Source organism: Macaca thibetana, chromosome 2, assembly GCF_024542745.1.
Source record: "Macaca thibetana thibetana isolate TM-01 chromosome 2, ASM2454274v1, whole genome shotgun sequence".
Taxonomy (NCBI): Eukaryota; Metazoa; Chordata; class Mammalia; order Primates; family Cercopithecidae; genus Macaca; species Macaca thibetana.
This window is the reverse complement of record NC_065579.1, coordinates 1,585,400-1,610,577: the sequence shown is the minus strand read 5'-3', so window position 1 is coordinate 1,610,577 and position 25,178 is coordinate 1,585,400. Positions and strand designations below refer to the sequence as shown.

The window sequence follows — 25,178 nt, the reverse complement described above, 5'->3', positions numbered from 1 at the left end:
AAATAAGGTCATTAGAATGGGCCCTAATCCATTATGACTGGTTTCCTTATAAAAAGGAGAAATTTGGACACAGAGACAGACACGCACAGAGGGAAGATGATGTAAAGACACAGAGCACCACGCGAGGCTGGAGGACTGGAGTGATGTGTTTACAAGCCAAGGAACGTCTAAGGTTATCAGCACACCGTCAGAAGCAAGGAAGAGGCAAGGAAGGATCCCCTACAAGTTTCAAAAGTGTCATGGCCCTGCTGACACCTTTATTTTGGACTTCTAGCCAGAACTGTGAGACAATAAATTTCTGTATTTTCAAGTCACTCAATTTGTGGTACTTTTCTATGGCAGCCCTAAGAAACTAATATTTATCCCTGATTATATTACGGCTTTTGAGACTGTTTTAAGTAAAATTTTTTAAATGTTCAGTATTATTCATTGATAATTTATAAAATTAACTTTGTTAACACATAACACATAAAGTGAATCTACTCATTTATGTATTCTTAATTTATAGAAGGAAGGTTGTAAGAAAGCACATATATGAAATAGCTTTGAAAAATGAAGTATTTGAAAGTGAATTAGTGTGATGGAGACAGGTATGTTTTACATTTGGATTTCTCAAAAAAGAATCCTATAGTAGGGAAGAATCAGCCTTAGAATGTCTAAATTTCCTTTCTGTTTGCGACTATCATTGTAAAAACTGATGCAGGCAAGAATCACAAATGGATGCCAAAACCCCTCCTTGAAAGTTTGATGGAGAACTGAAGACTCATATAGTCTGAAAATATCACCTTACAGATTGCTTATTAATTGCAAAGGGTAAAGGATACAGTTGAGAAGCCTGTTATCACGGTAACGGAGTGATCACAGTTAACATTATCCATGGTACAGACAAACATTGCGGCCTCCTGATAGGATGAGCGTAAGGCATAGCCTGAATCTCATTGTGAGAAAACAAAAATCCAAGTTGAAATTCTACAAAACGTAGTTGTTAGTACCTCAAAAATGTCTATCATGGAGGCAAAGCCTTAGGAATCATTCTAGTTTAAAGGGAGGTTAAAAGACAATGACAGCTAAATGCAGTGCATGACCCTGGATTAGAACATGGATTAAGACAAAGGTTGCTATTAAAGACATTATGGGGATAGTGGGTGAAATTTTTATCGTTGATATGATAGGTAATATATCATTGTTAATTTTGTTGAACTTGATCATTGTATATCAAGATCAGGAGATAAGGACAGCATCTCTTATAAGGACAGCATCTCTTATGAGGTGTACACTTAAGGATTTGGTGAAGTGATCATGAAACTTTCAGATGGTTCAGAAAATACATACACACACACGAAAGACAATGTGGCAATTTAAAAACTTCATGAATCTAAATGCAAGTTAAATGGGGGTTTATCATACTATTTTTGCAATTTCTGTAGATTTGAAAATTTTCAAAATAAATATTGAGACAGAAAGTGCAAATTTATGTTATTTTATTTTCGAGACAGGGTCTCACTCAGTTGCCGAGGCTGGAATGCTGAGGAGCGAACTCGGCTCACTGTACCCTCCACCTCCTGGGCTCAAGCAGTCCTCCCACCTCAGCCTCCTGAGTAGCAGGGACCACAGGCACACACCACTATGCCAGGCTAATTTTTTAAATTTTTTTGTAGAGATAGGGTCTCACTATGTTACCCAGGCTGGTCTTGAACTCTTGAGCTCAGGAGTTCATCCTCCTGCAGGAGTTTCACCACGTTGGCCAGGCTGGTCTCAAACTCTTGACCTCAGATGATCCACCCGCCTCGACCTCCCAAAGTGCTGGGATTACAGGCGTGAGCCATCGTACCCGTCCTTCATATATTTATTCTGTGTAGAGACAGGGCGTAGAGGCGGGCGGATCATCTGAGGTCAAGAGTTCAAGACCAGTCTGGCCAATGTGGTGAAACTCCTGCAGAAGTTCACGCTCCTGCCTCATCCTCGCAGAATGCTGGGATCACAGGCGTGAGTCAGCACTTTGCCCCTGATTGCCATTTATAGCCACACTACTTGGTGATGATCCAGCCACACTGATGTACATACTGCTTCACAAATCATATGCTTATTTTCCAGAGCAGTTTTGGGCTTTTTATTTTTTAACTATCTCTTTATGTTTTGCACCCTGTGCCCAGCCCAGGAATGCAGATTTAATTGGGAGAAGGGAACTGCCATTTACGTGGTGCTGCAAGCAGTCTAGTTCAGTGATGGGAGGACAGTTTTATGAACAGCTCAACTGTTCAAGTTAAGGTTTATTATTTATTTATTTTTATTTTTCATCCAGTATTATACATTCGGGTCTTTAACTAACTTGGATTTTTCCTTCAAAATAAAATAAAAAGCATGGGGACATATTTCCTTAAATGGGTCCCGGCTGCCTCGGAAGAACACTTGCTGTGAAGAAGCAAAATATCGAGTGTAGTAGGAACGTTTAACTGAAGTGGGTTTCAGCAGAAATTTTAGAGTTAACCAGAACTGAAGAGTGTCGAGAGTTGTCTCCCACAGATGGCAGAAATTGTCTAGTCACTTTGTATCAAACTGAGATATTCAAATTCCTCATAAAATAAGAATTGTTTAAGAAATAGCAAGCAGGCCAGTTGCAGGGGCTCACACCTGTAATCTCAGTACTTTGGGAGTTCAAGGCAGGCAAATTGCTTAGCCTGGGAGTTTGAGAGCAGCCTGGCCAATATGGCAAAACCCCTCTCTACAAAAAGTACAAGAATTAGCCGGGTGTGGTGGCGGCGCCTGCAGTCTCAGCTACATGGGAGGCTCAGGCAATAGCATTGTTCGAGTCTGGGAGGTGGATGCTGCAAAGAGCTGAGATTGCGCCACTGCACTCCAGCCTGGGTGACAGAGTGAGACTCTTGTCTCAAAAAAAAAAAAAAAAAAAAAAAAAAAGGGCCAGGCACAGTGGCTCATGCCTGTAATCCCAGCACTTTGGGAGGCCGTAGACGGGCAGATCACGAGGTCAGGAGATCAAGGCCATCCTGACTAACATGGTGAAACCCCGTCTCTACTAAAAAATACAAAAAACTAGCCGGGCGTGGTGGCGGGCCCTGTAGTCCCAGCTACTCGGGAGGCTGAGGCAGGAGAATGGTGTAAACCCGGGAGGCAGAGCTTGCAGGGAGCCGAGATTGCCTCACTGCACTCCAGCCTGGGCGACAGAGCGAGATTTCGTCTCAAAAAAAAAACAAATAGCAAATGCAAGACCGGGCGCAGTGGCTCAGGCCTGTAATCCCAGCACTTTGGAAGGCAGGTGGATCACATGAGGTCAGGAGTTCGAGACCAGCCTGGCCAACGTGGTAAAACTCCGTCTCTACCAAAAATACAAAAAAATTAGCCAGGTGTGGTAGGACAGGCCTGTAATCCCAGCTACTTGGGAGGCTGAGGCAGGAGAATCGCTTGAACCTGGGAGGTGGAGGTTGCAGTTACCTGAGATCACGCCATTGCACTCCAGCCTGGGCAACAAGAGCAAAACTCCGTCGACAAAGAAATAGTAAATGGACTGGGTGCAATGGCTCACACCTGTTATGCCAGCGCTTCAGGAGGCCAGGGCAGGAGAATTGCTTCAGCCCAGGAGTTGGAGGCTGCAGTGAGCTGTGATTGTGCCACTGAACTCCAGCCTGGGCAAGAGTGAGATCTTGTTTCCAAAAAAAAAGAAAAAGGTGAATGAAGACAATTTTAACTTGTGTCTGCAGTTGAGTAACTTACTGATTAATTTAGATTCAGTTTGTGTAGAAATAAATAAACTTTAAACATCCGTCACTCATGGTTTAACAAAAGTGCAGTTCTCCACTTGCTGTAATTGGGCATCTTCCGTAAACTGCGTGTGCCTTTCCTTTGCCTGTTGTGGTTTTTAATTGATCTGTGGAAGTTCTGGTTATATTCTGGACACTGATTCTCTGGTGATTTATGTATTTGCAAGTAACTTCTAGTTTGTTTTTAACTTCATGATGTCTTTCATCACATGGAAGTTTTAATTGTTTTGGAATTTATCTCATATGTTCTTCTTAGTCATTTATAGTTTGTTTTTTCCGTTAAAAACTTTTTAATCCACCTTGAATTTGAGTATTGTATGAAGTAAGGCATCTTAACTCCCCCTGCCCTTGATTGCCAGTTATAGCCACACTACTTGGTAATAATCCAGTAACACTGATGTATGTACTGTTTCACTAATTGTATGCTTATTTTCCAGAGCAATTTGGGGCTATGTATTTAATTTTTTTTTTTTTTTTTTTGAGATGCAGTCTCACTCTGTCACCTAGGCTGGAGTGCAGTGGCGTGATCTCGGCTCACTGCAACCTCCGCCTCTCGGGTTTAAGCGATTCTCCTGTCTCAGCCTCGTGAGTAGCTGGGATTACCAGCTACACAGCACATGGACTGGGCGCAGTGGCTCACACCTGTTACGTCAGTGCTTCAGGAGGCCAGGGCAGGACAATTGCTTCAGCCCAGGAGTTGGAGGCTGCAGTGGGCTATGTACCACCACGCCCAGCTAATTTTTGTATTTTTAGTAGAGATAGGTTTATTTGCCTTGTTGGCCAGGCTGCTTTTGAACTCCTGACCTCAAGTGATCCGCCTGCCTCCACTTCCCAAAGTGTTGAGATTAGAGGCGTAAGCCACGGCACCTGGCCCGGGCTTTTTGGTTTTTAACTATCTCTTTATCAATAGCTGTGTCAGTACCACACATGCTTAGTTTAATTCTGCTTAATGATATGCTTTGCTTTCTAATATAATACATCTGCCTCCATTATTGTTTTCCTAAATTAGCTACTTAAAAAAAAATTTTTTTTTGAACAAAGATAGGGTCTTGCTCTGTTGACCAGGCTGGTCTTGATATCCTGAGCTCAAGTGTTCCTCCTGCCTCAGCCTTCCAAAGTGCTGGGATTATAGGCATGAGCCACTGTGCCCAGCCTCTTAGCTACTATTTTATTGTATCTAATGTGTAAAATGATTTACTTTTTTTCCGGTTTTATTGTAAAAGATACGTAACATAAAATCTGCCGTGTTAACCATTTTAAATGTACAGATGCGTGACATGAAGTACATTCACGTTTTTGTGCAGCTGTCACCACCATTCATCTCTGAACTTTCTCATCTTCCACACTGGAAACTGCCCATTAAACAATAATTCCCCATTCGCCCCTCCCCTAGCCGCTGGCAGCCTCCATTCTTTCTGCCTCTGCGGGTTTCATTACTCCCGGTATCTCGTACGAGGGGAACCGTACAGTATCTGGCCTGTGGTGTCTGGCTGTTTGGCACAGCATCGTGTCTCGAGGGTCCATCGAGTTCTAGCATGTGTCGATCCCGTTTCCTTTTTTGGCTGAATACTCCATTGTGTGTGTATATATCTTAATGGATGACTGTTATAAAAACCAAGTGTTGGCCGTCCTATGAAGCGGGATCTCTGTAGTTAGGATTCGTATTTCTCTAATGACTGTCGATGTTGAACATCTTTTCATGTGCTTATTGGTCATTTGTATATAATCTTTGGAGAAATGTCTGTGTAAGTCCTTTGCCCCCCGTCTTTTTTTTTTTTTTTTTTTTTTGGTAAAGACCGGGTCTTACTACGTTGCCCAGGCTGAAGTGTACGGGCACAATCACAGCCCACTGCAGCCCCAAACTGCTGGGCTCAAGTGACTCTCCCACCTTGGCTTTGCAAGGTGCTGGGCTGATAGGCATAAACCACCACACCTGGCCTTTTGCCCCCACAGCACCCCCGCCTTTTATTTATTTATTGAATTTTTGAGACCGGGTCTTGCTCTGTTGCCCAGGCTGGAGTGCCGTGGCACAGTCACAACTCACTGCAACCTCCGCCTCCCAGGTTCAAGCAATTCTTCTGTTTCAGCCTCCTGAGTAGTTGGGATTACAAGCGCCCGCCACCACTCCCGGCTAATTTTGTACTTTTTGGTAGAGACAGGGTTTCACCATGTTGGTCAGGCTGGTCTCTAACTCCTGACCTCAAGTGATCCACTTGACTTGGCCTCCCAAAGTGCCGTGATTACAGACATGAGCCACTGTGCCCAGTCTACCGTCAGTTGTTTTATTTGGGTGTTTTTTTTTTTTTTTGAAGATGGAATCTCCCTCTGTCACCCAGGCTGGAGTGCAGTGGCACAGTCTCGGCTCACTGCAACCTCCACCTCCCAGGTTCAAGCGATTCTTCTGCCTCAGCCTCCTGAGTAGCTGAGACTACAGGTGCGTGCCACCACACCTGGCTAATTTTTGTGTTCTTAGTAGAGACGGGGTTTTACCATATTGGCCAAGCAGGTCTCGAACCCCTGACCTCCTGATCCACCTGTCTCAACCTTCAGCCTCCCAAAGTGCTGGGATTACAGGCGTGAGGCACCGCTCCCAGCTTACCTTAATTTTTTAAATGAAAATAGTGTGACTCTGCAGTTTCCCTGAAAAAAGTACAGAGTTTCATAGATTCTACTTTGAGGATTGCTGATCTAGGTCTCAGTTTAAGCCAGCTGAGTATCCTGCTTTTTAAGGAGCCTTATATGTGTCTCCCCTGTATATACCATTGTATTGTCTTTTTTTTTTTTTTTTTTTTTTTTGAGACAGAGTCTTGCTCTGTCACCCAGGCTGGAGTGCAGTGGCCGGATCTCAGCTCACTGCAAGCTCCTCCTCTCGGGTTCACGCCATTCTCCTGCCTCAGCCTCCCGAGTAGCTGGGACTACAGGCGCCCGCCACCGCGCCCGGCTAGTTTTTTGTATTTTTTAGTAGAGACGGGGTTTCACCGTGTTAGCCAGGATGGTCTCGATCTCCTGACCTCGTGATCCGCCCGTCTCGGCCTCCCAAAGTGCTGGGATTACAGGCTTGAGCCACTGCGCCCGGCCCCCATTGTATTGTCTTGAATAGATCCTCCTTAGTGACCAAAACAAATGAGAATTCAGCATACTGCATCCCTAATTGTTTTGGAGTCACATCACTGTTTTTTTAGTTTCTCTATTGCAGATTTTTCAAACTGCTGGCCTGCAGGCCATAAGAATCCTGTGTGTATGTTTTTTTGTGGTCCATCCAATGCCAATATTTAAGTTGGAGGATTTCTTATTAACATCTGGATTGCTGAATTTTCCTTTTTTTTTTTTCTTTTTACTTGGATACATTTATGGGGTGCAAGGGTAATTTTGTTACATGTATAGATTGCATAGTGGCGAGGTCAGGACTTTTTAGGGTATCTACTACACAGATAATGTACATTGTACCCATTAAGTCATCTCTCAACATCCACCCCTGCCATCTCTGGATTTTCTTGAGAAAGCGAAAGTATGGCATGGACAGGCCGGAGTTTCCCGCCTGAGTTTCCTGCTAGTCGTAGTCAGCTGGAGCTGAGTAGCAGCTGCCCCTTGAAACAGGCAGATGGGTTCTCTTTTTTGGGTGTTCCCGTTTTACACTTTACAAAACAGTGTCTTGTTTTATAGAATAACATTCTTGTCAGATTTGCTGAGGACACATATACGCACTTAGGTTATTTTCTGACCCGGAATTATCTTTCAACTCCAGGGCGATGATTTTCTCTTTGTATAGCTTACTGTTTCTCTAGTCCTGCAGATGTATTTCACAAGTCTGATGATCCTTGGGTTAGCTTTTAGGCTTGAGAATGAGGCCCAGGACAAAAGCTCTGTGTACATAGAAGGGTATTGGTGATGGGCAGATGTTGAGTTCCAGCCGATGGAAACCTGGCCTTTGTGCTTTGCCATCCCTAACTGCCCGATTGCAGAGGACTTTGCTCTGGGTCACCACCTCTTACGTTAGCTGCTCTGGCTCTCTCTAGATCTGTTCCTTTAAAGAAATATGCGTGTGTGCACCTGCACCCATATTCAGGGAGAAATGCCAGTAAGTCAAGGATTCTGATTTAACGGTTTATAAACCCCGAGTTCTGTTTTTGGTCCCACTCTTCCTCACTCTGGATTCTATTGAGCCTCTCTCTAGGCAAATAGGAGGCAGATTCCCTTCTAGTTCTACCTCAGCTGTAGTCTTCCCTTCCAAGGATTTTTTTTCCTTCATTTCTGCTGTATCAATTATCTCTATTTCGTTGCCTTTCCATTTTCTAGAAATTTGTTATTTTAAGTAGGGCCGGGCACAGTGGCTCACGCCTGTGGTCCCAGCACTTTGGGAGGCTGAGGTGAGCAGATTGCCTGAGGTTAGGAGTTTGAAACCAGCCTGGCCAACATGGCGAAAACCGGTCTGTATTAAAAATACAAAAATTAGCTGGGCATGGTGGGGCATGCCTGTAATCCCAGCTACTCAGGAGGCTGAGGCACCAGAATTGTTTGAACCCGGGAGACGGAGGTTGCAGTGAGCTGAGATTGCACCACTGCACAGCCTGGGCAACAGAGCAAGACTCTTGTCTCCAAAAAAAAAAAGATTTTTTTTAATTGGTTAACTTCCTCTGCTAATCTCTGCTGTTGTAGGATTACAGTTTTTAAAAATTCTTTTACTGTCATTTTAATGGAGTTTAGAGGAAGGGTTAAGTATATGCATTCATGTGCCATTTCAAACCCAAAACCCTAAACCTCTGGCCTTATAAAATGGAATTCCAGGCCAGGCGCAGTGACTCACGCCCGTAGTCACAACACTTTGGGAGGCCGAGGCGGGTGGATCACTTGAGGTCAGGAGTTCTGAGACCAGCCTGGCCAACATGGTGAAACTCCGTCTCTACCAAAAATATAAAAAATTAGCCAGGTGTGGTGGCGCATGCCTATAATCCCAGCTACTCAAGAGGAGGCTGAGGCAGGAGAATTGCTTGAACCTGGGAGATGGAGATTGCAGTGAGCCGAGATTGCGCCACTGCACTCCAGCCTGGGCAACAGAGCAAGGCTCTGTCTCAAAAAAAATAAATAAATCTAGAAAAAAAAAAATAAATTTTAAAAATGGAATTCCAAAAGGAGATATTGCTGTAGTTGTTAATAGTTGTATATTTTAATTTTTTCATTTTAGTATTAGTTTTAATGGAAGACCAAAGTTACCATAAAATTGTGTTGCTTATAATGTTATTTTATTTTTTGATATGAAATAGCTGATGACTGTCAGCCAGTTCGTCTGTTAAGTAAACCTGGGGAATTGAGAAGAGAATATGAAGAGGAAATAAGTAAGGTAGGTGCTAAATATTCTTTTTTTTTGGAATATTTCTCTGCTGTGTTTTTAGTTTCAGATTTTAATTTAGTTTTGTGTGCCTATATAACTAGTATATCTTGAAATATGGATAATTTTAATATATTTTATAAGGGCTTTGTTTTTTGCCATAATTTACTTCTACATGATTAATGCTCTTATGTGATAGTGTTCCCTAAGCATTTACATATGAAGGAAATTTTTTAATTCTTTTTTTTTCCTAATTTAATCCATACCAGGACATTTTTTTATTTCTCTAAAGTTTTGAGCTTAAAGAAAAAGGGTGGGCCGGGCGCGGTGGCTCAAGCCTGTAATCCCAGCACTTTGGGAGGCCGAGACGGGCGGATCACGAGGTCGGGAGATCGAGACCATCCTGGCTAACACAATGAAACCCCGTCTCCACTAAAAATACAAAAAAATTAGCTGGGCGTGGTGGCGGCGCCAGTAGTCCCAGCTACTCGGGAGGCTGAGGCAGGAGAATGGCCGGAACCCGGGAGGCGGAGAACCCGGGAGGCGGAGCTTGCAGTGAGCCGAGATCGCGCCACTGCACTCCAGCCTGGGCGACAGAGCGAGACTCCGCCTCAAAAAAGAAAAAGGGTGGTAGATTATGGGTTTAGATGAGGAAAGGTTAAAGGGCTAACTGTGAAGTTCCTAAATAGGAAAAGTACCTAAAAAGCAGTGTTTACAGTGAAGCATTATGTTTTAATTACATGTAAAGTTTTACATAAATAGAGCTTTTTCTCTTTTTTTGTTAGTCTCCAAAATTTTGTGTGTAATTCTCACTTGTAATACATCTCAGGCTGGGTGTGGAGGTGCACACCTGTAATTTCAGTGCTTTGGGAGGCTGAGATGGGACAGCTATCTTGCAGGAATCTACTCCAGATTTGTACTTCATTTGAGATCATTTAAATCTCTGCCAATTTGTTCTTTTTCTACTTTAGTCTTATTATGAAATATTGCAAGTATACCAAAGCATTCAGAAAAGGATTGCTCTTTATTAATCACTTTTAAGGTGGAGGCAGAGCGACGGGCCAGCGAGGAAGAAGAGAACAAAGCCAGTGAAGAATACATACAGAGATTGTTGGCAGAGGAGGAAGAGGAGGAAAAAAGACAGGCGGAAAAAAGGCGAAGAGCGATGGAAGAACAACTGAGAAGTGATGAAGAACTGGCAAGAAAGCTGAGCATTGATATTGTAAGTTGTAGGAGAGAACGTTGAGGTACCGTCATCCCTTGGGACCCACTGCAGAACCCACTCAGAGGAAGAATCAGCTCCTTGTGTTCCCAGGTCTGCATCCCACAAAGACTGTCTTTTCCACCCCAGGCTGGTTGAATTTGAGTGTTCGGAGCCTGCTGATACGGAAAGCTAACTATTAGCATTCCTATTGCTTTGACTGTGGTTTTCTTTTTATTTTTGAGATGGAGTCTCGCTCTGTCGCCCAGGCTGGAGTGCAGTGGCCGGATCTCAGCTCACTGCAAGCTCCGCCTCCCGGGTTTACGCCATTCCCCTGCCTCAGCCTCCCGAGTAGCTGGGACTACAGGCGCCCACCAACTCGCCCGGCTAGTTTTTTGTATTTTTTAGTAGAGACAGGGTTTCACCGTGTTAGCCAGGATGGTCTCGATCTCCTGACCTCGTGATCCGCCCGTCTCGGCCTCCCAAAGTGCTGGGATTACAGGCTTGAGCCACCACGCCCAACCTGACTGTGGTTTTCAAAGAACAGAAGAGATGGCGTTGCCATAATTAGAAGCTATTGATGACATTTTTGCTTTACCTAAAGTAAAATTGTTTTGCATATTGTTACATGTTTGCTCTAATCCAGGTTTTGGGGTTTCTGGTTTTCTGAGACAGGTCTTACTCTGTCATGCAGGTTGGAGTGCAGTGGCATAATCACGACTCACTGCAGCCTCGACCACCGGGCTCTGGTGACCCTTCCAGCCTCCCGAGTAGCTGGGACTACAGGCTTGCACCACCATGCCTAGCTGATCTTTTATGGAGACACGGTTTTGCCATGTTTCCCAAACTGATGTCAAGCTCCTGGGCTCAAGCCATTCACCTGCCTCAGCCTCCCAAAATGCTGGGTTTATGGCGTGAGTCACTGCAGATTGTTTAAAAACTTTTTTATATGTAGGAAAGCTATTCAGTGAAGAATGAAAGCTTCCTTTTAAACCTTCTTTCACCTCTCCACTCCCGTTCCTTTTCCAGTTATATCAGTCTCTTTCCCCAAAGGTAACCACTATTAACAGTTTCTTACAACTTTTTTCTTGCCAGGGTGCAATGGCTCAGGCCTGTAATCCCAGTACTTTGGCAAGCTGAGGCGAGAGGATTGCTCGAGCCCAGGAGTTTGAGACCAGCCTGGGCAACAAAGTGAGACTCTGTTTCTACAGAAAAATAAAATAGTTAGCCGAGTGTGGTGGTACGTGCCTGTAGCTCCACCTACTGGGAGGGGCTGAGGCAGGAGGATCCCTTGAGCCCAGGAGTTTGAGGTTACAGTGAGCTGATCTCGCCACTGCACTTCAACCTGGAAGAACGTCTCAAAAAAAAAGCTTTTTTTCTTTGTTCACCTAAAAAGGATTATATAAAAGCAATCACACTGTTTTGCTGCTTGCATTTTTTCCACTTGATACATCTTAGAGATTTTTCATATTACTACATGTAGTCAATCTAATTCTTTTAAAGAGTAGAACAATATTCCATTTTATGGATGTAAATCACATTTTGAAAGTAAAGCACATTAAATTTTTAGATAATGTATTAAACTTGGATGTTATGCTTCCTGTAGTTAAATTGCTGCATGTAAAACAATGAATTAAAGGGCGTGTGATAAAACACATACTTTAAGATCAGAGGGTACAGTGGAGCCTAGTGGTTTGAACGAGCCTGGGAGAGTAACCTGGGAGTGCTGTTGACATATGAACTCTCCTATTTACTCCAAATCTATTAAATCAGAGTCTCTAGGGATGGGACCTAGGGAATTCTATCTTCAGAGGCATCTAGGGAAGCGTGAAACGTTCAGGTTTGAGAGCCTCCGAAAACAATTCCTCAGCTTTCAAATAACAGATATCTTAACATACACTTACCATCGAATCATGAGAAATACAATAGGACTATTGTCTATTGTATTTATTCTATTGTATTGTTTTTTGAGACAGGTCTTACTCTGGGAAATACAGTACAATAGAATAAAATATATATGTGTTTTTTATATATACATATATTTATATGCATATATACGTATATTTATATATACACATATATTTATATATGTGTATATGTACATATATATTTTTATATATATACACACACACACTTACCAAAATGAGTATACTCAGAATTGGGAATATTTTTCTTTTTTGAGAGGCATACCATTCATAATAATATACCCAAATTTTGGGTTATATGCACCTTTTTGTGTGTCTTTTGAGTAGAATCACTTTAGAAAGATACACAATCAGGAAACTAAATAAAAGTCATTGACCAATGGAATAATAATTGGAATAGGGAAGAAATATATCTAGTTTTCCCATGGTATTATAAGAGTAGATTCATTGATATTGTAGAATAATTTTTTAACTTATTTTTTATGAGTAGATTCATTGATATTGTAGAATAATTTTTTAACTTATTTTTTATGAGTAGATTCATTGATATTGTAGAATAATTTTTTAACTTATTTTTTATGAGTAGATTCATTGATATTGTAGAATAATTTTTTAACTTTTTTTTTTTTTTTTTTTTTTTGAGACGGAGTCTCACTCTGTCACCCAGGCTGGAGTGCAGTGGCCGGATCTCAGCTCACTGCAAGCTCCGCCTCCCGGGTTCACGCCATTCTCCAGCCTCAGCCTTCCGAGTAGCTGGGACTACAGGCGCCCGCCGCCTCGCCCAGCTAGTTTTTTGTGTTTTCTTAATAGAGACGGGGTTTCACCATGTTAGCCAGGATGGTCTCGATCTCCTGACCTCGTGATCCGCCCGTCTCGGCCTCCCAAAGTGCTGGGATTACAGGCTTGAGCCACCGCGCCCGGCCTACTTATTTTTTATGAGTAGATTCATTGATACTGTAGAATAATTTTTTAACTTATTTTTTATGAGTAGATTTATTGATATTGTAGAATAATTTCTTTTTAACTAATTTTTTTGAGACAGCCTCTCACTCTGTCACCCAGGCTGGAGTGCAGTGATACAGCCTCAGCTCCCGGTTCAAGCAATTCTCCTGCCTCAGCCTTCCGAGTATCTGGGATAACAGGCACCACCCCACCCTGTTAATTTTTGTATTTTTAGTGGAGATGGGGTTTCGCCATGTTGGCCAGGCTGGTCTTGAACTCCTGGCCTCATGTGGTCCACCCACTTCGGCCTCCCAAAGTGTTGGGATTACAGGCATGAACCACCATACCCAGCCTAGAATAATTTTCTATTTATTTATGAAAGTTTGGTGGTTTAAGGCCAAATATTCATCATCACCATATATGAACTTTTCCATTAGGGTGGTAAGAAACTTATGAGACTGGTACAGCAAGTAAATGTTTATGATTTTTATTGATATGCCCTTAAAGTCCAGAACTAAAATATTATTACATAGAACTCTTCTTTCGGGTATATCCACAGCTCTTTGAATATGTCCATATAGATAAAAGTAATTATGTAAAATTATTTATTAGAAAAATCAACAGGCTGGGCGCAGTGGCTCAGACCTACAATCCCAACACTTTGGAAGGCTGAGGTGGGGGAATCACTTGCTTCTAATAGTTGGAGACCAGCCTGGGTAACATAGTGAGACTTCATCTCTACAAAACATTTTTTAAAAAGTAGCTGGGCATGGTGGCACATGCCTGTGTCCTAGCTACTCGAGAAGCTAAGATGGGAGGACTGTCTGAGCCCAGGAGGTTGAGGCTACATGAGCTATGATCACTCCACTGCACTCCAGCCTGGATGACAGAGTAAGACTGTCTCAAAACAAAACAAAAAAATCCACCTAGCCAAGCATGGTGGCTCATGCCTGTAGTCCTAGCTACATGGGAGGTGAAGGCAGGAGGATCACTTAAACATGGGTGGTCAAGGTTGCAAGGAGCCGTGATTGCTGCACTGCGCTCTAGCCTCGGCAGCAGAGTGAGACCTTGTCTTAAAAAAAAAAAAAAAAAAAGGCTGGGCATGGTGGCTCACGCCTGTAATCCTAGCACTTTAGGAGGCCGAGGCGGGCAGATCACAACGTCAGGAGATCGAGACCATCCTGGCTAACACGGTGAAACCCTGTCTCTACTAAAAAAAATTAGCCGGGTGAGGTGACGGCGCCTGTAGTCCCAGCTACTCAGGAGGCTGAGGCAGGAGAATGGCGGGAACCCGGGAGGTGGAGCTTGCAGTGAGCTGAGATCGCGCCACTGCACTCCAGCCTGGGCGACAGAGCGAGACTCTGTCTGAAAAAAGAAAAGAAAGGAAAGAAAAATCAACAGGAATTATCAGCTGATGAGATTAGTATTATGCCTTATTTTGTGCTTGATGATATACAGTAAAAATGTAATTAATTTAGACCAACTTAGATGAACATAGTTTATTCTGATTTTTGCATAGCCAGTATTCTTCAAGGGATGTATAGAATTTAAATGGAACTATAATTTCTGAAAAATGCTGTTTGGATTTCTGAATTTGTCAAATTAATAGCTTATTTTATCATAAAGTTCTCTCTCATAATGTCTGTTACGCTTTTTCTATTGTTGAAGAACAATTACTGTGAGGGAAGTATCTCGGCTTCTCCGTTGAATTCCAGAAAATCTGATCCAGTTACACCCAAGTCTGAAAAGAAAAGTAAGAACAAACAAAGAAACCCTGGAAATATTCAGAAGTAAGTGAGTGTGGCTATGAATTACTTACTGACCTCCTACTATATGCCAGCGTTTTCTGTTCATATAGACTACTGATTCTCAAAGTTTGGTCCATGAACTTTGTATAAAGATAGTCTGAGGTTGAGGTAAAGTGAAAAGGAGAGAGCTACTCACACAGCTTCCTCGTGGCTAGCATGAAGAGAGAGGTGAAATGTGGCAGGCTTTTCACTCAGCCAGTTATTGCGCAGATTTATACTTTATCTTACTGGCTCAGGATTTCCACTTTTCTCAAAGTGAACCATCGGATTCCTCTTCCTCTTGGTTTAAATTCAGATGAATAAAACTGGTCCCGGATAGGCTTATCTTCATTGAAGGAGTTTACAATTTGTCTTCGTATTTCTTCTCTGTTACACCGAATGCATGAGCCAGGTAGTCCCGGGTGGCGAGACTGAGCTTCACCACACTCCAGGGTCAGGTACTCGGTGGGGTTGGCGGCTTTGTGCAAACATCAGCTTTCCCGTGTGATTCGTAGTTGGAAAAGTTTAAAAACCACCATGTAGACTTGAAAAATAACGTCAGGACTTCTGGTTTAACTGAGGAAGTATGTGCAGGTAACTCACCTCCTTCCAAGATTTGTTGGAATTTTGAATTTGGGGTGGGAGGAAGCTTAGGAGAAGGGAATGTTAAATGAGGGAGGTACTATTTAAAAAAAAAAAAAAAAAAGATGTGACAATATCAGGGTCGCCAGTTCTCGATGTGCAAAGTAAAAATGAAGAGAAAACCACTAAAATGCAGAGGTATTTCATATGGATACAATATTCTGCTTAAGGCTATATAACTCATGAATCTTTATGTATCTAAATATATACTTTGAAATACTTAAAAATAAAAAATTACCAGAAATACAAGAAAAAACTAAGGATTTAAAAGCAAAAATTGAGAAACTGACGGATTAAAGTTGTAACAATATTAAAAACAGATAAAGTCTGTTTCCTAGAATATATGAAAACTCTTCTAACTCAACAACAGAAGACAAATAATTAAAAACTGGACAAAGGGACTTGAGCAGACGTTTTTCCCATGATGTACAAATGGCCAATAAGTACACGAAAATATGTTTAACATCATTAGTTATTAAGGAAATGCATATCAAAACCACGGTGAGATAGCATTTCATACCCATTAGAATGTCTATAATCCACAGAAAGGTAAAAGAGTAAGTGTGGACAAAGATGTGGAGAAACTGGAATCCTTGCGCATTGCTTGGTAGGAGTGTAAAGTGGTGTGGCTGCAGAAACAGTTGGTGATTCCTCAAAAAGTTAAACAGAATTAGCACATGACCCAGCAATTCCACTCCTAGCTATGTACCCAAAAGAACTGAAAGCAGGTATTCAGACAAATGCTAGTACATGAATATTTGTGTCAACATCTTTCAAATAACCGAAAGGTAGAACAACCCAAATGTCCATTAACAAATGCATGGGTAAACAAAATGTGGTGTTCAATTTTATGTGAATTCCACCGCAATTCAAAAGTTTAAAAATGAATAACAGGGCCGGGCGCGGTGGCTCACGTCTGTAATCCCAGCACTTTGGGAGGCTGAGGCGGGCGGATCACGAGGTCAGGAGATTGAGACCATCCTGGCTAACACGGTAAAACCCCGTCCCTACTAAAAATACAAAAAAAAAAAAAAAAAACTAGCTGGGCGAGGTGGCAGGCGCCTGTAGTCCCAGCTACTCGGGAGGCTGAGGCAGGAGAATGGCGTGAACCCGGGAGGCGGAGCTTGCAGTGAGCCGAGATCACGCCACTGCACTCCAGCCTGGGCGACAGAGTGAGACTCCGTTCAAAAAAAAAAAAAAAAAAATGAATAACAGGATTATGTAGTTTTAAAACTAAGAAAAATTTCTAAACAACTTGTTGATTGAAGAGTAAGTTTTGCTGGAAATACAGAACTGAAAATATGCGTGAAAACTGCTATGTGGCTAAAGTGGTATTTAGAAGGCTTTACATGCCATATCAAGAAAGAAGAAAGGGCAGCCAGGTGTTGTGGCATGTACCTGTAGTCCCAGCTACTTGGGAGGCTGAGGCAGGAGGATTGCTTAAGCCCAGGGATTTTGACTTTGGGACCAGCTTGGACAACATAGCAAGATCCTGTCTCTTTAAAAAAAAAAAAGAAAGAAAGAAGCCGGGCACAGTGCCTCATGCCTATAATCCCAGCACTTTGGGAGGCTGAGGTCTGAGGTGGTAGGATTGCTTGACGCCAGGAGTTCAAGACCAGACTGGGCAACATAGTAAGACACTGTCTCTACACAAAATAAAAAAATTAGCCAAACAGTGGCACATGCCTATAACCCCAGCCACTTGGGAGGCTGAGGTGGGAGAATTGCTTGAGCCCAGGAGGTCGAAGCTGCAGTGAGCTAGGATCATGTCTCAGAAAAGAAGACAGCAGCTGAAAATGTATTTAAAAAGACAATTCCAGGAATACATTGCTGGTTTAATGGTAGAAAAGGAATCAATGCAAGTTATTCCATTAGCTGTATGAATATGAAATACATGAGATGATAATTTTTTTTTTTTTTTTGAGACAGAGTCTCGCTCTGTCGCCCAGGCTGGAGTGCAGTGGCCGGATCTCAGCTCACTGCAAGCTCCGCCTCCCGGGTTCACGCCATTCTCCTGCCTCAGCCTCCCGAGTAGCTGGGACTACAGGCGCCCGCCACCTCGCCCAGCTAGTTTTTTGTATTTTTTTAGTAGAGACAAGGTTTCACCGTGTTAGCCAGGATGGTCTCGATCTCCTGACCTCGTGATCCACCCGTCTCGGCCTCCCAAAGTGCTGGGATTACAGGCTTGAGCCACCGCGCCCGGCCAAGATGATAATTCTTAACGAAGTGGTAACGGAAACTTTTTTAACCTGTTGAAGGATATCTACCAAAATCTTCCATCACGTATCATACTTAATAGTGGAACATGGAAATTATTTCCTTCTTTTTTTTTTTTTGAGACAGAGTCTTGCGTGCTCTATCACCCAGGCTGGAGTGCAGTGGTGTGATCATGGCCCACTGCAACCTCAAACTCCTGGGTACAAGCGATCCTCCTGCCTGGGCCTCCCAAAGTGCCTGGATTACAGGAGTGAGCCACCGCGCCCAGCCATTCCCCTTTTAAGGTCAGGAAAACACAAAGGTGGCCTGCTGCTCTCCACCTGTTTTCAGACTCATGTTGGAGATTTTAGTTCGCACAGTAACACAATAAAAGGAGATAAAACATATGAGTCTGGAAAGGAGGGGAAAAGCAGCTATCATTCTTCAGAGGCGGTATAACTATGTAGAAAACCCAAAAAGTCAGAGGTGCATTTTTAGAAGGAAGAGTTTAGCAAGGTTGCCAGATATAAAATCTATACAAAAAGTCAGTTATAAAATGTAACTTTAAAAATACTCTGTTGATAGTAGTATCAGAAAATAAAAGTACTTAGAAATAAATGTATTAAAATCTGACCCAAGCATGATGGCTCATGCCTGTAATCCCAGCACTTCGGGAGACTGGGCGAGAGGATTGCTTGGGCCCAGGAGTTCAAGACGAACCTGGGCACCAGAGGGAGACCCCATCTCTTAAAAAATTTTAAAAAATTAACCAGGCATGATGACGCACCTGTCGTCCCAGCTACTCAGATGGCTGAGGCAGGAGATCACTTGAGCCTGAGGTTGTGGCTGTAGGGAGCTATGATTTTACCACTGCTCTCCAGTCTGGGCAACAGACAAGACCATGTCTCAAAAAAACTAAAAATCTGTAAGACCCATGGAGAACATTGTACTATATTAAATATACAATATTCATGGGTTAGAAGATGATGCCTAATACTACAAAATGGTCAGATCTCCTCAAACTGATCAATAGAGTTAGTGCAATTCGAGTCAGAATTCCAACTTTTCAAATTTTCTTTTTTTTTTTTTTTGAGACAGAGTCTCGCTCAGAATCATACAGTGCTAATCAGTAAAGTGTTTAGAGATGCAAAAGTGTGGTAAATCTGTTTTAAAAAGTAAGATATAAGAAACTCAGGATAGTGTGAGGTGGGAAATGAGGAGGCCCCATAGGAGCCTTTAGAACCAATGATTTATTTTCCCTTCAACCATGTAATAAGCATATAGGCTTTCATGGTAATCGAAATGTTTAAATTTTTTAGAAGAACATGTTTTTTGTTTTGTTTTGTTTTGTTTTTAATGGACCACAGAGCAGCAAACACATATTTTAAAGTGCACCAGTCTTCAGCACCATAAGACAGGGTACAAAAGAAAAAGTAAGATAGTTTAAATTTAAAAAGACGGGGCACCAATCCTAAGTATACTTTCTGGTGAATTTTTGTGTATGTATAAACCACCCTCCAGATGAAGACAGGGAATATTTACAAAGCTGTGCTCGTGCCCTTTCCCTTTCCAGTCAGTGTCCCCCTCCCCATCCGTGCTGTACTGTGATTCTTACATACGTTATATGACCGTTCTCTCATAAACTGTTTGTTTTCATAAGGCAGACTTGGAAAGATCTTAAGACATTAGTGAAAAAAAGCAAATCACGGGCCGGGTGCAGTAGCTCACGCACGTAATCCTAGCACTTTGGGAGGCTGAGGCAAGCGGATCGCTTGAGGTCAGGAGTTCAAAACCAGCCTGGCCAACATGGTGAAACCCCGTCTCTACTAAAAATACAAAAAAATTAGCCAGGCGTGGTGGCGGGCACCTGTAATCCCAGCTACTGGGGAGGCTGAGCCAGGAGAATTGCTTGAGCCCAGGAGGCAGAGGTTGCATGAGCCAAGGTCACACCACTGCACTCCATCCTGGGCAACAGCGAGCCTCCATCTCAAAAAAAAAAGAGTGTGAGGCTGGGTGTGCTGGCTCATACCTGCAATCCCAGCACTTCGGGAGGCCAAAGCAGGTGGATCACTTGAGCCCAGGAGTTTGAGACCAGCCTGGGCAACATGCGGAAAGGAAACCCTGTCTCTACAAAAAATAACAAGAATTAGCCGGGCGTGGCATGCCTGTGGTCTCAGCTGTTTGGGAGGCTGAGGTGGCAGGATCACTTAAACCTGGGAGGTCAAGGCTGCAGTGGACTGTGATGGTGCTACTGTACTTCAGCCTTGGTGACAGAGTGAGACCCTGCCTTACAGGTGTGGTGGCTCATGCCTGTAATCCCAGCTCTTTGGGAGGTCGAGGTGGGTGGATCACCTGAGGTCAGGAGTTCAAGACCAGCCTGACCAACATGGTGAAACCCCGTCTCTACTAAAAATACAAAAATTAGCCAGGCATGGTGGCGAGTGCCTGTAATCCCAGCTACTCAGGAGGCTGAGGCAGAGAGAATTGCTTAAAACCCAGTGAGCTGAGATTGCGCCACTGCACTCCAGACTGGGCAATAGAGTGAGACTCCGTCTCAAAAAAATAAATAAAAAAAACAATGGCCAGGTGCTCATGCCTGTAATCCCAACACTTTGGGAAGCCTAGGTGGGCAGATCACCTGAAGTCAGGAGTTCGAGACCAGCCTGTCTCTACTAAAAATACAAAAATTCGCTGGTGGTACATGCCTATAATCCCAGCTACTTGGGAGACTGAGGCAGGAGAGTTGCTTAAACCCAGGAGGCTCGTGCCATTGTACTTCAGCCTGGGCGACAGAGCGAGGCTGTGTCCCCCAAAAAATAAAATAAAAAAGATAGTTTGTATTTCGTAGAAGTCATATTTTTTAAAAAATTGATTACATATGTTAAAAGGAAAACCTTAGACAAATTAACAGTTTAATTGAGCAAATGACAATTCACAAATTGGGCAGCCTCTCGAGCCACAGTGGGCTGAGAGAGACTCCAGTGGAGCCACATGTTGGAAGAAGATTTACGGACAGAAGAAGGAAGGGGATACACGGAAAGCAGAAGTGAGGTGCACAAACAGCCAAAGCGGCTACAGCTTGGCATTTGCCTAATTTGAACAGTTGGCCCCCTTTGGCCAAAACTTGGTGACTGGCCCAAGAGTATGTTACAGGCTGTTTACACCTCCATTTAGGCTGTAGTTCACTATGTACAGAGAAACCTTTGGGCTGAACCTAAAATATGTAAGGAGGCAGCTTTAGGCGAAACTTAATATAAAACGTTAAAGGAAGCAAATGGAAATGGATCCCAAAAATTCAGATTCAAAGTAAAAAGAAAAAAAAAGTTCTTAAAACATGGGAAGGGAAAGGGCTGATGACATATATTTCCCATATTTCTGTTTTAAGAGACAGGGTCTCCCTGTCACCCAGGCCGTGGTGGCAAGAAAATAGCTCACTGGAGCCTCAAACTCTTGGGCTCAAGCGATCGTCCCACCTCGGCTTCCGGAGTAGCTGTACTATAGGCACACACCATTATGCCCAGCTAATTTTTCTTTTTAATTTTTTGTAGAGATGGGTCTTGCTGTGTTGTCCAGTTTTCGGACTCCTGGCCTCAAACGAGCCTCCCACCTCAGCCGCCCAAAGTGTTAGAATTACAGGCATGAACCACCACGGCCAGTTCCGCTAATTTTTTAGGATGAGCATGTATTCATACATTACTTGGTTATTATAAATAAGGAATATCCAAGAGAGTTAATGAATGTTCAGCGATTCTGTTGGATCAGTAACAACATTTTGTTCTTTGCTTATGAACTTCAAAACAACAATTAGAACAGTGATGCTTTGGTACTAGTATACTCGGTAACTAGTGGTCCAGCATCACCATTGGCAGAAGGAATCGATTCTTCTGCCTTGAGAAACTAAATGAGACTAAGCTTCTTTTCTGTTTTTTTTTTTTTTTTTTTTTTTGAGACGGAGTCTCGCTCTGTCGCCCAGGCTGGAGTGCAGTGGCCGGATCTCAGCTCACTGCAAGCTCCGCCTCCCGGGTTCACGCCATTCTCCTGCCTCAGCCTCCCGAGTAGCTGGGACTACAGGCGCCCGCCACCTCGCCCGGCTAGTTTTTTGTATTTCTTAATAGAGACGGGGTTTCACCGTGTTAGCCAGGATGGTCTCGATCTCCTGACCTCGTGATCCGCCCGTCTCGGCCTCCCAAAGTGCTGGGATTACAGGGCTTCTTTTCAACTGAAAATTTGGTTCTTGTTCTTCAAAGTTTACAGAGTAAATATATAGATTGATGTAACTAAATACATGGGTTAGGTACTCTTGTTTGCCCGCAAGGAATATTCATTTATATGAATAATTGAATTGAATAAATGAATGTTCTTTATATGAGATCTTTGTTTAGGTTTTATTGTTCCATATGCTACTTGTTGGTGCTTTTGACACCGTGTAACTTATGGATTTGTGTATTATTTATAGTCACTTTTTTTTTCTTTAATTCTAAAAGTAATAGCTAGCTGCTCTTTGAAAATCACCCAAAGTTACCACCAGTTGGAGACAACCAACATTTTGGGAAATTTCTGCCATTTTTAAACATAGTTATGTGAGTGTTTTGATATTTTACAGTTTTTAAACTATACCTACCATCTTGTAGCCTGCCTTTTCTATTCCCCTATTCCCCCTTCTTTTATAACATTTTCCATTATATTAAAAACTTAATGTTTTCAGTGGCAAACAGCCTGTTATATTGAAGATTCTTAGAAATGTAAAGATATGACCAGGCGTGGTGGCTCACACCTGTAATCCCAGCACTTTGGGAGGCCGAGGTGGGTGGATCACCTGAGGTCAAGAGATCGAGACCATCCTGGCCTACATGGTGAAACCCTGTCTCTACTAGAAATACAAAAATTAGCTGGGTGTGGTGGCGCATGCCCGTAGTCCCAGCTATTCAGGAGGCTGAGGCAGGAGAATCGCTTGAACCCGGGAGGCGGAGGTTGCAGTGAGCCGAGATCACTCGACTGCACTCCAGCCTAGCGACAGAGCGAGACTCCTTCTCAAAAAAAAAAAAAAAAGAAAAAAGAACATAAAGATACGTGTTTCTAAGAAGAGAGTTGAGGGCCAGGCACAGTGGCTCAAGCATGTTATCCCAGCACTTTGGGAGGCCGAAGCCGGTGGATCACCTGAGGTCAGGACTCTGAGACCAGCCTGGCCAACGTGGTGAAACCCAGTCTCTACTAAAAATTATAAAAATTAGCTGGGCGTGCTGGCACATGCCTGTAATCCCAGCTACCTGGGAGGCTGAGGCAGGAGAATCACTTGAACCTGGGAGGCGGAGGTTGCAGTGAGCCGAGATTGCACCACTGCACTCCAGCCTGGGTGGCAGAGCGAGACTCCATCTCAGAAAAAAAAAAAAGAAGAGAATTGATATAAAAGTATATATGATAACATCTCTATACCAGAATAGTAAGGAATTTAACTGTGGGCTTTTTCCCAATAGTAGAGATTTAAAGTGTAGTGAACAGCCAACGTTTCTGGCATAAAGAAGCAGCTGTCATATCCTTTCTGCTGGCTTAAAGCATCATTTTCATTACTTTTTTGAAGACTACAGAGTCTTGCATTGTTTTGATACTATTTGCCTTTTTCAGTTTTTTTCAAGAATTAAGAAATATTTACGCCAGACGCAGTGGCTCACGGCTGTAATCCCAGCACTTTGGGAGGCCGAGGTGGACGGATCACCTGAGGGTCAGGAGTTCGAGACCAGCCTGACTAACGTGGTGAAACCCCGTCTCTACTAAAAATACAAAAATTAGCCAGCGGTGGTGACATGTGCCTCTAATCCCTGCTACTCAGGAGGCTGAGGCAGGAAAATCACTTAAACCCGGGAGGTGGAGGTTGCGGTGTGCTGATATCATGCCACTGCACTCCAGCCTGGGTGACAGAGGGAGACTCCATCTCAAAAAAAAAAGAGAGAGAAAAGAAATATTTAGATTTGACTTTTACTTCCTCTTCTGTTTTTCACTAAAATATCAATACTGAACCATTAAATTTTGTCCTGGCATTAGACCAAAATACCTGAAGCGTGGAAATGAAATACACTGTGATAAATCAGTCAAGCAGCAAACCAGACAACCTTCAGTATAAATAGCTTTATTATGTTGGGTACATACCATCTGCCTTTCAAAGCATCCAAACTTTGGTAAGCTTTTCTTTCAGGTATTTGACGCCTAAATCTCCGTTTGGGTCGGCCTCACACTCTGAAGCTGTACAAGAAGCCAGGAAAAACTCCGTATCTAAGGTATGTTGATACTGAAGATGTTCTGAGTTGTGCTAGTTTATTAATGCTATAGATTATGATATCCATAGTTTTCTACCTTTTAACAAAAGCCACTAAGTTAGTCAGACACCCTTTCTGAGTCCTCTTAGGTTCACCTAGAGAAAAAGCACTTTTTCTCTAAAGGAAACTACGATTTTTAAAATAAACATACTATAAAAAGCAAATCTGCCTTAAAAAGCAAAGTTTTTCTCTAATGAGCTAGAGAGTAAATAATTTCGCCTTTGCAGTTAGTATGGTCTGTGTCATAGCTTCTCAGCTATGCTGGTATAGTGTGAAAGCATCTACAAATAATACGTAAACACATTAGCTTGAATGCATTCCAGTAAAACTGTTTACAAAAACAGGAGGCTGGATTTGGTCCATGAGCCATAGACTACTGATCCTTGACCTACGTGATCCAGACTCACAAAACTTAATAACTTATACCTGGCACCAGCTTCACTTAGAATATTACAAGATGGAGCCAGAATGCAGTGGCTCGCGCCCGTAATCCCAGCATTTTAGGAGACTCAGGCAGGTGGATCACCTGAGGTCGGGAGTTCAAGACCAGCCTGACCAATATGGAGAAACTCCGTCTCTACTAAAAATACAAAATTAGCCAGGCATGGTGGTGCATGCCTGTAATCCCAGGTACTCAGGAGGCTGAGGCAGGAGAATTGCTTGAACCCAGGAAGTGGAGGTTGCAGTGAGCCGAGATAGTGCCATTGCACTCCAGCCTGGGCAACAAGAGCGAAACTCCGTTTCAAAAAAAAAAGAATATTACAAGATGGGAGGCCAAGCACAGTGGCTTATGCCTATAATCCCAGCACTTTGGAGGCTGAGGTGGGTGGAAAGTTGGGAGTTCGAGACCAGCCTGGCCCATGTGGTGAAATCCCATCTCTACTAAACATACAAAAAAAAAAAAAATTAGCCAGGTATGGCACACACCTGTAGTCCCTGCTACTCAGGAGGCTGAGGTAGGAGTATTGCTTGAACCCGGGAGGCGGAGGCTGCAGTGAGCCGAGATCATGCCATTGCATGCCAGCCTGGCTGACAGAGCGAGACTCCACCTCAAAAAAAAAAAAAAAGAATA

General features: G+C 43.0%; 1 protein-coding gene and 1 long non-coding RNA gene across 2 annotated transcripts in view; both read left to right on the top strand.

The window, feature by feature from the left end:
- LOC126948015 (uncharacterized) overlaps window positions 1-25,178 on the top strand; it is a 340,440-nt gene that overhangs the window by 309,833 nt on the left and 5,429 nt on the right. The window lies entirely within an intron of this gene.
- Window positions 1-25,178, top strand: part of RNF168 (ring finger protein 168) — a 37,968-nt gene that overhangs the window by 7,481 nt on the left and 5,309 nt on the right. Inside the window, exons 2-5 of the mRNA XM_050779174.1 lie at window positions 9,038-9,114; window positions 10,145-10,324; window positions 14,839-14,960; window positions 23,986-24,067. Of these exons, the coding sequence (XP_050635131.1) occupies window positions 9,038-9,114; window positions 10,145-10,324; window positions 14,839-14,960; window positions 23,986-24,067 (461 nt within the window). The remainder of the gene's footprint in view (window positions 1-9,037; window positions 9,115-10,144; window positions 10,325-14,838; window positions 14,961-23,985; window positions 24,068-25,178) is intronic.